Source organism: Balaenoptera physalus, assembly GCF_965194825.1.
Source record: "Balaenoptera physalus genome assembly, chromosome: 4".
NCBI classification, from domain to species: Eukaryota; Metazoa; Chordata; class Mammalia; order Artiodactyla; family Balaenopteridae; genus Balaenoptera; species Balaenoptera physalus.
In genome coordinates, this window is record NC_138891.1 from 141,425,818 (window position 1) to 141,439,947 (window position 14,130).

At 43.4% G+C, this 14,130-nt stretch overlaps 1 protein-coding gene across 2 annotated transcripts in view; it reads right to left on the reverse strand.

The window, feature by feature from the left end:
- The window catches only part of DSCAM (DS cell adhesion molecule), a gene marked incomplete at its 5' end in the record, with an annotated part of 741,397 nt that overhangs the window by 59,453 nt on the left and 667,814 nt on the right, over nucleotides 1-14,130 (reverse strand). For both annotated transcript variants that reach the window (XM_082458757.1, XM_082458758.1), the window contains 3 exons: nucleotides 290-453; nucleotides 1,756-1,873; nucleotides 8,071-8,224. In XM_082458757.1, the coding sequence (XP_082314883.1) occupies nucleotides 290-453; nucleotides 1,756-1,873; nucleotides 8,071-8,224 (436 nt within the window). The remainder of the gene's footprint in view (nucleotides 1-289; nucleotides 454-1,755; nucleotides 1,874-8,070; nucleotides 8,225-14,130) is intronic.

Sequence of the window (14,130 nt, forward strand, 5' to 3'; positions counted from 1 at the left end):
GCAATTAGTGGACACCATCAAGAAGGGCTTTTTCAGCAATGCACCCTAAAGACAAATGAGACTTGGCTCCCTATGTGAAAAAATATAAACAGTGTTATCTCTCAGGTTATGAATGCTTTTTATTTACTTTGATGTGTTTAATTATTTTCTCCAAAATGAACATCTAAGTTTTCGTAATATGAAAGTAGCAATTAGCTCTTTATAAAGGCTGATTTTTAAATTTGTTCACTCTTTGCACACAGGCATACATACAAAAAGGAGCATCAGAAAGAGTCCCAAAACGTGGTACCTTGTACTTGTAAATTTAGAATAATTTCATCCGATCCCCAGTTGTTATTGGCGATGCAACTGTAATAGCCAGAATCTTCCGCCTTCACCGTCCGGATGACGAAGCTGCCGTTGCTGAAGACGCTTCTCCGCCCATCAACCGTTACGAGGCTGGGTGTCCCGTTACTACCTCACGGGAAGAAAAAGGCGCAGATTAAAGAAATTACAATCTAAGTTAGCTGAGGTTGGGGAAAAGCATGAACACCCTTTCTGAAGCAAACAACCCATCTGGAAGATTATATTAAGTAAGAACTAAACGATGATTATATGACAGAAACAGTCACATAGCTGAGTTTTGTCCTTTGTAAAAAGTGCTGTGTTGAAGCGAGGTCCGTGTGAAGGGCCTGGCTTCTGGCTCCTGCATAGGTCAATGCTGGTCATATCCCAATGGGAATTGCTTCTGTGGGCAGATGTGTCATTTTGACCAGATCAGACAGGGACAACTAAATTTTGGGGTCGCGTGTAGATTCACTTAAAGTTACAGTTGTTAATGATTTTGGCATAAGAAAGGAACTGTGGTACGCCAAGAGGGTGAAGAGCTGACTCTAGTATAAACAGAGTTCCCTTGGCGACATCTTGGCCTCGGCCATGGTGACAACTGTCCAGTCATCTGTGGTCATCCCCACATCCGGTGGAATGCCACTGGACCTCGGGAGCTTACTTATTTCCTTCGTATTAACTGACTTAAAAGAGATGAGAAAGTGGTCACTGGACCAAGACCATCATTTCAAGAGTTTGTGTCTTTTAAGCGTCTTTGTTTGAAAATAGGAACTCTTCCGAATCCATTTTATACCAAATCTCTAGGCTCATCAGTGAATTCCCAGCCCTTTATTTATATCTTAATTTCTGCCTCTGAATAGAGGTAAGTTACTTAAAAAAATTACACGAACAGAATCCATCTCACCCGCTTCCTCCCTTCCATCTCATCTGCTATTGTTGTAATAATTCCTACTGAGCACGGAAAACCAGATTTTATATTAGCTAAGTCTTAATGCATTCCATTTCTAAAAGTTATTTCTCAGAGCATTTGAGTTAGCATTAGTTGGTCCATTATCTTGGAAGGAGAAGAGATAAGTGCTAATTCTCCAGTCACCTTGGGTACGTTCATCTCAGATATACAGGAGATTTTTGTGATAAGGTACAGGAAACTTCCACGGAGATTACTGGGCTGGCTAGACTATTTTCCTCGGAAGCATTCTCTTATGAATATAAAGCTCGGAATTTTTAGAGAACTGACAAGACAGATCAGATCCTTTTAGTGTTAAAGCTGAGATTCTTCTGCCACCGCCCTCAACCAACTTCCTCTCTATCGCAGAAGGGTGGGTAGTTTTCCTGGAGCTTTCAAGAATGTAAATATACAAAATTAGACCACGAGACTCAGCACGGTGTGTCCGATGCACTGAGGGCATACATTGGGTTACTGGTTACCTGTCTTTCATCCACTTTACCACAGGAGAAGGGTCCCCAACAGCTTTACAAGGCAAGGCGATGTCTTTCATCCATGGAGTGGTCACCGTGCCACTGAAGGTCAGGATTCGTGCGGGAGCTGAACCACCAAACAGAGCAGAAGCCCAGTAACTCCAGAGTCATCTACACAGAGGCCAAGGTGACCCTCCCCAACCCAGCAACACCCCAGAAAGGAAAGTGCATCCCTGCCAATCAATGTCACACCTGTCAACACTATTCTTGGTATCAGAGTGTGTCTAAGGGATGTTCATTGTACGAACATACAAACTGCCGAAAACCCCTATTGTAGCACTTTATCCCCTTGTATTGACTAAACCACAAGGACCCCAAATTAAATACTTGGGGCTTCATAAGCCCAGCAGCTCCAAGATGTGCTTTCTATGAGCCCAGTTATTTTTCAAAGCACTTTATTAAGCAATTTCTCTCAACACCCCAAACTGCACATTAAAACATACTTGTAATATCTGAGAGAACAGACAAAACAAAACATAAAGTCCCAAGACGGGAAGAAGTAAAACTGTAGTGACTTCTATTTATCAATTTTGTGGTACTTTCCCGACTTTATTATATCAGCTTGATCTTCAGCACAAACGTTAAGGAAAATAAACATTTCTGGACTGGCCTCTCTTGAAGAACCACTGTTTGCTTGGGGCAGTGATTCAGATGCTGGAACAGGGGCATCTCCTGGGGACATGGGCCCTGGTACAGTCCCAAAGTGGCTGGAGGGTCCAGGAAGCGGAGAGGAAAAAGCCCAGGGCATCCCCATGTGAGCAGGGGCCTCCTTGGAGACCAGAGGGGCCCTGTACTGACAGGTTCCTAGTGCCACTTTCTTGGGTGAGACACAGAGGCTGACAGAGACACCAAGATACGAGTCCTCCAGAGGCTGAATGATCTGCCCGGCCTTTGCCTTTCACTGGGACACTGCTTTCTGGGCCACTCTCTCTAGAAGCTCAGCCCATCTGGGTGCACAGACAAGGAGTCCACTGGTGGAAGGCAGCTCCAATCTGATGATGGACCCAGAAAGATGGAACCAGTGTTGGGACCCCTGCACCATTCTGGGCTTGAGGGTTGAGACTGGCCAGCAGATGTGGGGAGCAGACTTCTCAGGAGAGTGCTGGAATGCCAGGAAAGGTGGAGTTCCCAGAGCCAACTCATTAGGAGTCATCCTGGGCTAGAGCACAAAGCTTTCATCACTGAGGTCTGCCAGACAACTCTGACTTTTGTTGTTCTAAGCATTGGCGGCAAGAGCAGAGCGAGAGGAAGTGCCAGCGGGCTCAGAAGCTGGGCCTATTTTGTGCAGTAAGTATTATAGCAAAAGCCACCCATGTGTCTGAAGCAACGTTCCCTGCCTGCAGGGGAAACTGCAGCTCTTCCTCCTCAGAGAAGGGTCTGCAGAGGTGGCCCACGGATGGCACCCTTCACCTGGAAATGGAGTATTCCAGGGCAGAGCCCGCTTTATCACTTACTGACCTTTCTGATTTTCTATCACGGTAACAAAAATATCCTGGGCAGGTAGCATCGGATTTCTGACATTGGAAGTTAGGAATTTTCCCTTTCAAACCCTTCAGACCATCTTTTTATGATGAGGAATATCCTTGCAGCAAACTGGGGGTGATTAGGGAAAGCCAGCTAGAGTTGTGGGGCTTTCAAGCTTTCTAACAGCCCCTCCTCCTGTAAGAAATATATTTTACATTGAATCCCAGAAGCTGCACACATAATGTGTGTGTAAGTGAAAACAAAGTTCTACACATTCATGCTTACTGTGTATGATGCTTTCTGATATTTTCTACTTTCTTTTCAAGCCTAGTCTAGCCCATTTGACTCTATTCCATTTTAGTTTTTTAATATGCTGGCTGTAACTCCTAAAATTAATTCCAGGACTTATGAGTGGGTTTCCACTAGGCTTCTGAAAAACACTGGTTAAAACCACTTCATCTTCAAGCCCAACACACCCGGTTTCTAGAATTAATGTCCGTTTGTGGAAGTTGGAATTTACAGGATCCTACTTTGAAATTCTAAGACTAAGCAAACTGGAGCGGGCAAGAGAATTACCTAGAATCTTTGCTAAAGATGCAGACTCCTACTCTGGCTCTGTGATTCAACGGATCTTGGGTGGGCTCCGGGGGTCTATCTTTGAACAAGCACCTCGGGTGATTCTGATGAGAAACCACAGCCCACCAGCAACCTGGACACCCCTCCCAGTACCTGTGCTGCTCTAGCCACGTGCCGTGTGCTCTGGGTCTGCCCCCCACACCCCACCCCCGGCCCTGGGCTCCTTCCCAGGATGGCGTTCCTCCAGGACTGGGTGTGTGGTTTCATTCTGCTGCCCCCTCCACCAAAGCAGCAGCCCTCTTCCTGAACTTTACCCTGGAGTTTTGGACCCCCCAGATTTGCCACAGCTGCCAGCCTGCCTTGATCTTCCAACAACTACAGAAAACAAGCTGCACCAGCTTCCTCAGCCTGCGGGTGGCCCCGTCTGTCCAGCTTGGACCTTTCGGCCGTTACGGCTTATGGTCTGCCAGGGTCGGGGGCTCCTGGGCGGTGCCTGCCGGCCGGACGTCTGCTCCACCCCGGAGGTGTTCCCTAGCTCAGCCCCTTTCTGGAAAACCCATGGAGATCGACCCTAACTCTGGGTGAACCCCATTTAAGCATGAGAAGCTGAACACTTCTGGAGAAATCCACGCACCCGGGAACCTGGGAACCGCCATAGATTCACAGCCACCAACCTCACCTGGCCCCTCAGCTCTCCCTGCCGGTGTCAGTTTCGGTAGTAAGTTTCCTCCCGCTTCTCTGCAATGAGGACTTCCTGTTGTCCCTTCTCTTCTCAAACTTCTGGTCCTTTCTTCACAGCCCCGAACTGCCTGATACTTGATAGAGAAACTGGAAGACCGCAGCCGGGAGCTCTGCATCTCCTGCCCCTGAATCTCTAAACCCGCTTGTGTTTCCTTCTGCAAACCTCACCCTGCGGCCCTCGGCTCCTTAGCTTGTATTACCCACCTCTCCCTGTCCTCGGAGTCTTCCCACGGCCACACGGCGTGCTCTGCAGCCGACACGGTAAACCTCAGAAACCAGAGCCTTGCCTGGGTGACACCCTGCCCTCGCTCCAGCTTCCCTTTCTTGTCACTTCTTCCCGGTGATGTACGTTTAGAGAATGGTCTGCTCAGTCCCTCTGCTTCCCCACCTCCCATTCACTTTCTCCCGTCACCCGGTCCTCCCTCCCCACCACAGCTGCTCTCTGGAAGGTCCCTGAGGTCCCCTGCGTGGCCAAACCCAAGGGCACTCCCAGTGTTGCTTCCCTTGGTCTCCCGGCAGCAACTGCCACAGCCCAGCATCCCTCCCTCTCAAAGCATCTCTGCCGAATTCCCGACGTTGCCCTCCTGGCCCTGCCCCTGCCTGTCTGGCCTGACACCCTTTGCTCTGCCAGCTCCCAGGCCTCTCCCTCCCCAGTGCAAGCCGACGTGCTTCCAGCTACCCCTGGACCTGACTCTCCGCCCCCCTCTGTGGTCCAGGTGGGCTCTCCCCAGCCCAGGTGTGAGGGGTGCCTGGGTGCCAAGCCCGCTCCTTCTCTGCCTCCTGCCAGATGTCTCTTAAGAGTCAGGACTCACCCCAACAGCACAGAATCTCCAAGTGGATTGCTCTCAGTCACAGCAGATTGAACGTGTCCAAAATGTCCCCATATCCTTTCACCTGCCTCACAAACCCCTTCCTCCGTGGTCATCCTCTCCAGCACATGACACCACCACCTACAACAATGCGCGCTAGATTTGCTTGTTCATTCTTGCTCTCCCCCTGTCCCCTGCATATCGTGCACTGAGTCCCATCGCTTCTACACCCAGGACACACCTTTCAGGCCCCTCTGCTACCACGCTAGCCCAGGCCACGCTGCCTGACTGCTCGGGCTCCTGTCTGGTCTCCTGTATTTCCCACCTTTACCTCCCTGTGATCCACTCAGGATATAGACATCAGCATGGTCTTCAAACACACCTGCCATTAGGTGTCACGAGTACACCTACTGATGTAAGATGTCAATGATGGGGAAACCTGACGTGAAGTGCACAACTCTATTTACTAGCATCACAATTTCTCCATAAACCTAAAGCTGTTCTACAAAGAAATCTTAATACACATGCACACACAAAGATAGGATCATGTCCCTCCTCTGGTTAAGACTCCACAGTGTCTTTCCATTTTGCTTAGAGTAGAATCTGAAATCCTGAACACAGCCTTGAAGGCCCAGCCTGGCCAGGCCTTTGCCTTCCCCCCAGCTCTCCTGAGACCACTCCCGCCTCCCCAGACCCACGGGTCCAGCTTCCAGACCTCCAACACACGTAACTCTTCCTAGGCTGCAGGCCTTCGAACACTGGGACACATCTTCTTCCCTTGCCATGTAACTGCAGTTACTCATCTTGGTGTGGCCAAGGCTCTAAGTGGGGTCTGTTCTAAAGTGGGTTCTCTAAAGCATTTATTGACGTTTGCAATTATACATGCATATTTGTGATGCTTTGTTTACCGTGTCCCCACCCAATTTTGAGCTCCACGAGGGCAGAGAGTAAACACGTGTGTTGTATATAATCCTTAGAAGAGACTCCTGTGTGCTCACCACACCCTGTTTCCTTTTCTTTCTGGACATTCAGCCTGGCTTCATCTCCAAGCTCTGCTTTGAAATTAGGTGCGACCCATGTTTCATTCTATACAATGGAATATGGGTAAGAATGAAGGAAACACTTCCACATCTGGCCCATGAAAACCTTCTTTATGAGACTCCACGCTCTCTTTCTCCAACTACATGGCTGGAAATAAAGGACCCAGGATCTCAAATCACAAGGTGGAAGAGGCCAGGATCCCTGAGTCACCATGTGGAATGAGCCACCCAGGAAAGCCACCCGGTCCAGAAACACTGTTTTGGTCTGGGTTATCAGGTTAAGCCACTGACACTTACAGGATATTTTGCTACAGCAGTCAGGCTCCCTTGACAAAATCACCCCTGTATTGCTAGCATAATGCCTGACATACAATAAGCACTCAAAATGATTTATTAAATGACACTTAATCTGCCCAGACAAGTCCTATTCCCGTGGAAGTAGCCACTTTCCAGTTGGTTCCCCTCTGAGTATGGCACATCCTCTACCTTAGCCAAGCCATTCCTGGCTGGGTCTGGAGATGTAACATTGAATGAACAAGAGTACAGAAGAGGTGAGGCTGTCTCTAACCCGACATCTTATGTTGCAGTTCTTTTTTTTAAATCCCACAGTCCTGATGCCCTTTGATAATCACTGTTTTCTAAGTGCAAGAAAGTGTACGTTGTGGGTAGCTGGATATTATGATCAAAGAGTACAATAGACAAAAAGAATCCACCGTTTATATTCCTTACCAACAATACACTTATTTTCTATTTGAACTTATGTTCAAAATGTGACACCACTCTCTTTTTCCTTCACTACTTTATTCTGCCTCTTTCTTAGCTGTCACATTACCAGCATGTTACCAAGCACTCTTAGAGGGAAAATTGGAATCTTGGAATGTTTATTTTCTCTTTCAGGCACCTAGAAGCCTTATGAGTAATAAACTGCCAATGTGGCGTATTCCCAAACCCGGGGCAACTCCTGTTGGCCTGGAATTGTGAGGTAAATACATTTATTCCTGACAAGTGCTAATTTAGGGATACTCTAACAACCGCACGGTAGCAATTACCAGAAGTAGAATAAGTAGAATAATTCTGTGTCTATACGTGCTTTTTAGGGCCAGATTTAACATCTCAATGTAAAGATATTATATTCATTTTTAGGAACTTTTTCTTCCTAAAACAAACTTCCTTTTGTTACTTAAGGTCTTTGTATACAGCATTCCATCAATAGAAGAAGAACTAATGATTTTCTTATATTTGTAAGGTTCTAAATTCCATAGACCAAAAAACAGACATTTCTCTTTCAGAAGCACGAGACCTGATTTTGAAGATACTAGAATTTGCTTGGGAAGCCGTTATGCAGTGATTTTTCACCTACCCAAAGGGGTGAATGGGGGCTCTTTTTCCTAATTTCCCCCAAGGCACCGGAAGTTGTAAAGCCACTCGTCCTTAGGAGGATGCTTTCCTGATTTGCACAAAAGCCCAGATTTGCTAGCAGCAAATCTATTTCTTGGGCTGAAATGTGATAACACATGGTATTCTGGTTTACTTGATCTTTAGGGCGTTTTAAGCTTTATTTCAGAGAGAATAGAGACTTAACACCAGTCGAATCGTCGTAGGCAATGAGGCCCTTACCATAATGGGTGGCATACCTTTAGCTACTGGCTCCACTGTGATGATTTCACTGCTGTTGCCTCTCCCGGCTGAGGTCACGGCCACCACCCAGACGCTGTACTGCCGATTCCGACTCAGGTTAGGAATTCTGTAGGAAAATGAGTCAGGAGAGGCTTCAAACTCGCTGATCACCTGTGAGAGGAGACATAAATGTTCCCACATTCAAGGAGGCCAATGGCACAAATGGATCTCCTAAAGGAGTGCTTATTAACACATTATCTGTAATAAGAAACAAAAGCCACCTCTCATCCCTCTCTAAAAGGCTGGATCTGCAATATCTACATAGTCCGAATTTGTCTATGCAGCAGCTATGACAGCTACCAATGAGTAATTTAACCCTTTACATTATGGGTCACGGCATGGCTGTTTTCCGCTGGGATGGAATAACAAGAACCAGATGGACCGTTCTACCTGAGACAACCAAAGAACACACAAAATATAGGAAACAGCTTCGAAGGCACTGCACATCAGGTAATGACGGACAGTGACCATTTCTCTGAAATACGGGAAGTAAATGAGCTCAGGCCAACAGTTGCAGGGTTGCTACATTTTTGTGAGAGTTGCCAGGCCATGGCACAGAGAAGGGAACCCAGGAAGAGTCCAGCAGCCTCCCTGAGTCAAGGAGACAGAGCTGAGAGCCTGGAAGGGGGCTGGAGTCTACAAGATGGAGCACCGGGAAGACAGCTACATGGAGAATCTGAAGAGGGTCCCACTTGGGTCTCCAGCTGAGCAGATGTGTGCATGTGGAGAAACCATCTGAGGCCAGGGAAAGAACCACCTGAAAGGACTGGAGGCCCCAGTGCTCAGCTTCCACGCAGGGCTGGGCATAGTGCCTGCGCCCACCAGCCAGACTGGAAGCCTTCAAGATCCGTGGACCACTGGACATAGTGCCTGAGGGCCTTACCTTGGTGGTGGGGAATAATTAGCCCTAGACTGAACACCGTACTGGTACTGCCTAACAAATATTAAACGCAAGATTCATAAAGGTCAAACTGTCACCGAGGAACTGAACTGCATCTAAGAATAAAAGTCAAAAAAATTTACAGGAATAAAAATATCCAGTATCCTGTAAGGTAGAAGTCACAATGTTTGGCATTCAATAAAAATTTTCTAGATATGAATAACCCAACTATCTAGCAACTTGTGAACAGATAAAATGTGTTGCATCCGTACAATGGAGGATTATTCAACAACAGAAAAAATGAAGTACCAATACATGCTTAACTTGGAAGAATCTTGAAAACATTATACTAAGTGAAAGAAGCCAATCACAAGAAACTACACATTTATGATTACCTTGTATGAAATGTCCAGAATAGGCAAATCCATAGAGACAGAAAGTAGATTAGTGGTTGCCAGGGGTGGGGTGGGAGAGGGGAAGAATGGGGATAGATTGCTATTGGGTATGGGTTTTTCTGAGGGGGATTATGAATGTTCTAAAATTAGATAATGATGGGGATTGTACAACTCTCTGAATATTCTAAAAGCCACTGAATTGTGGCTTTTAGAATTCATACTCTAAAAGCATGAATTTCATGGTATGCGAATTATAACTCAAAAAAGCTGTTATAATGGACGGGCCTAGAGGTTATCATACTAAGTGAACTAAGTCAGAAAGAGAAAGACAAATACCATATGATTGATATCACTTATATGTGGAATCTAAAATATGACACAAATGAACTTATCTATGAAACAGAAACAGACTCACAGACATAGAGAACAGACTTGTGGTTGCCAAGGGAGGGGGGTGGGGGAGGGGTGGATTGGGAGTTGGGGATTAGCAGATGCAAACTAGTGTGTATAGGATGGATAAGCAAAAAGGGAACTATATTCAATATCCTGTGATAAACCATAATGGAAAAGAATATGAAAAAAATATATATATGTATAATTGAATCACTTTGCTGTACAGCAGAAATTAACACATTTTTTTAACATCTTTATTGGAGTATAATTGCTTTACATTGTTGTGTTAGTTTCTGTTGTATAACAAAGTGAATCAGCTATATGTATACATATATCCCCATATCCCCTCCCTCTTGCCTCTCCCTCCCACCCTCCCTAACCCACCCCTCTAAGTGGTCACAAAGCACCAAGCTGGTCTCCCTGTGCTATGCGGCTGCTTCCCACTAGCTAGCTATTTTACATTTGGTAGTGTATATATGTCCATGCCACTCTCTCACTTCATCCCAGCTTACCCTTCCCCCACTCCCCGTGTCCTCAAGTCCATTCTCTATGTCTGCATCTTTATTCCTATCCTACCCCTAGGTTCTTCAGAACCTTTTTTTTTTAGATTCCATATATATGTTAGCATACGGTATTTTTCTCTTTCTCTTACTGACTTACTCTTTTCTCTTTCTGACTTACTTCACTCTGTACTGCAGAAAACACAACACTTTAAATCAACTATACTTCAATAAAATAAATTTTTTAAAAACTTCTATAAAAAATTCCAGAAATGCAAAGAAACAAATGAGAAAAAAAGACTCATAAAGAATATAAAATTTAATCAATCAAAATTGACCCATAATTGACACAGATATTAGATTTAGCAGACAAGGGCATTAAAACTGTTATTATAATTGTATTATAACTACAGATATTAAAAAATCTAAATAGATACATGAATGATATAAAAAGACCCAAGTCAAACTTGAGATGAAATTACAATATGTGAGATGAAAAATACACTGGATTAGATTATTAGCAGATGAGATCTTGCAGGAAAAAAAAGGTAAGTGAACTTGAAGATATATTAATAGGTGAAACACAGAGATAGAACAGAATACAAAATTTAACACAGCATTCGTGAGCTATGGAACAACATCAAGCAGCTTAACATACATGTAATTGGAATCACTAAAAGAGGCAGGATAGAAAAAACATTTGAAGAAATAGTGGCTGGAATTTTTCCAAATTTGATGAAAACTATAAACCCAGAAAACCAAAAATCTCAATAAAACCCAGCCACAGTAATATGAAGAAAACCACACCAAAGCACATCATAATCAAATTGCTCAAGACCAGTGATAGGGAGAAAATCTTAAAAGTAGCCAGAGAAAAGACATATTATATATGCAGGCACAAAAATAAAGATGTCACAGACTTCTTGTCAAAAACAATCCAAGTGCTATAGTCTGAATGTCCCCCCTAAATTCATATATCAAAACCACACTCCCAAGGTGTGGCCTTTGGGAGGTGAAGGGCACCCATGGTATCAGTGCCCTTATAAAAGAGGCCCAAGAGACCTCCCTTGACCCCTTCTACCATGTAAGGATACAATGAGAAATCTGCAACCAGGAAGAGGTCTCTTACCTACCATGATGGCACCGTAATCTCAGATTTCTAGCCTCCAGAACTGTGAGAAATAAGTCTCTGTTGCTTACAAGCACCCAATCTATGGCATTTTTGTTATAACAGCCCAAGCTGACTAAGACACCAAGTAAGAAGACAGTGGAACAACAGTTTTAAAGTTTTGAAAGAAAAAAGTCAACCTAGAATTCTATATTCAACAAACATATATTTTAAAATGAAAGAGATAAAAAGACTTTTTCAAACATAGAAAAAGCTGAAAGAATTAATCATCAGCAGAGCCACACTACAAGAAATGTTAAAGAAAGTTCTTCAGGCAGAAGAAAAATGATACCAGGTAGAAATATAAGCTTACACAAAGGAATGTAAGATACCAGAAATGGTAACAACGTAAATAAATACATGTGATTTTTTATTATTTACATCTCATTAAAAGATAATTGATAATTAAAAGATAATAAAAATGTAGTGTGGGGTTCATAAAATATATAAAAGTAAAATGTATGAAAACAATTGCACAAATGTTAGGAACGGAAAAAAAATGGAAGCATAGTATTGTAAGGCTCTCAAACTGTACATGAAGTGCATAATATCACTTGAATGTAGAATGAAAAGGGATATGCATTAATCCCAAACAAACCACTAAAGTTACAAGATAAGAGTAAAATAAAACTAATGAGACAACAGAAAGTAAAATAGAATTATAAAAAATATTCAGTTGATCCAAAGAAGTCTAAAAAGGAGTAAACAGGAAACAAATAGGACAATAAAAAAGTAGCAAGATTATAGATTTAAACCTATGTCAATATACCTATAATTATTTTAAGTGTAAATGATCTAAAATCCTAATTAAAAGCAGAGATTTTGAGACTGGATATAAAAGCAATACCTAACTATATGCTTCCAACAAGAAATGCTTTTCAAATATAAAAATACAAGTAGGTTAAAAATAAAAGGACAGAAAATCTATCCCAGGCTAACACCAATCAAAAGAAAGTTGCAATGTCTATATTAGTATCAGACAAAGTAGATCTATGGGCAGAGAATATTACCAGTGATAAAGAAAGTAATTTTATAATGATAAAGGGATCAATTCACCAAGAGGACACAGCAATCCTAAACATCTATGAACTTAATAACAAAATAGCAGTCCAGGCAGACAAACACAGAAATTAGTACTGAGAAACGGGGTGCTGCTGTAATAAATACCTAAAAATGTGGAAGTGGCTTTGAAATGGGTAGAGGCTGGAAGAGTTTTGAGGTTGATGATAGAACAAGCTGAGATTGCCATGAAGTGTTCGCCAAAGGTGATTCTGGTGAGAGCTCAGAAAGAAAAGAGGAGAGCTGAGGAAAAAGCCCCAGTCTTCTTAGAGAATACGCAAATAATAATGAGCAGAATGCTGGTGGAAATGCGGATGGTAAAGGCCATTTTAGTGAGGTCTCAGATGGAAATCAGGAACATGTTATTGGGCAATGGAGGAAAGGCAATCCTTGTTACAAAGTGGCAGAGAACCTGGCTGAATTGTGGTCATGTTCTAGTATTCCGTGGAAGGTAGAACCTGCAAGTGATGAAATTGGATGTTTAGTAGAGGAGATTTCTTAACAAAGTGTTGGTTCCTACTGACAGTGGTAGTAAAGTAGAGAAGAGAGACATAAATTGAAGAAGGAATTGGTAAGCAAAAAGGAACTAGAACTTAAAGATTTGGAAAATTCCCAGCCTATCCATATTGTAGGGAAACTAAAGTCCAGAGTAAGTGACTCACTGAGGTCACTGTGCCAGACAAAGGTGAGCAGAGGCTCAAGCTCAGGGCTTCTGACTCAAGTCCAGTGTTGCTTCCTCACACCCCATGCTGCCAATGGCAAGCAATCAAACACGTGAAGATCTTACTTTTACCCCTGTGAGCTGTAAAGTAAACCTTATGTAGGTCACGAGGCTGCATAAGCTGCAGTCCCAGCTCTGCAATTAAACGGGGGACACAAATGTTAACTATACCTCCTAATTGTCATAAAACCTATGCTCTCTCAATAAAAAATAATGTCAGAGAATTTCCCATTGTCAAATATTTAACATACAGATACCCTAGTGCAGATGATTAAAGGGAGACTGTGGGACTCTTGCCCAGAGCGCTCAGACGTGCATATGTGCTAGGATGCATGTGTGCATCTGCACTCCACTTGCCCCGCTTTAGCCACCCAACCCCTCACCCCCTTATGCACACCAGCCTGACTCCGCTATAGACAATCATGGGCAACATTAATTCCTCTAGAAGTTCAGAGGGAATTTGACTTGTTTCCTGGAAAACCAAGAAGACAATCCCAGGACTATGGGTACTTGTGCTCTGTAATGTTTGAAGGCAATGTTGTTGCCAAATTAATTTTACAAAGCTTATGATGTGCAAATTATAACAATTGCGCTTACTGAACATTCAACTTCAACAGAGCTTTAAAGTATATTTACAAAATTTTCCATGAAGAGTGCAGAGTCCTTAGTTAAAACTCAATCACTATCCTGTCTATAAGCTACAATTGGCCCTTATTTATTTAGTTTTTACCTGAGACATGAAACGTAGCTAAAGTCAATGATAAAACTATGATTTCTTATGCAGCAATATTTGTTCCACCATGTACATAGAAGAGTAACCAAAAGTTGAAGTAAAAGAGGTTTATTTATAAAAACTTCCCCCAGTTGGAATGACCTTTCTCTAAGGATTAGGATGGAAAAT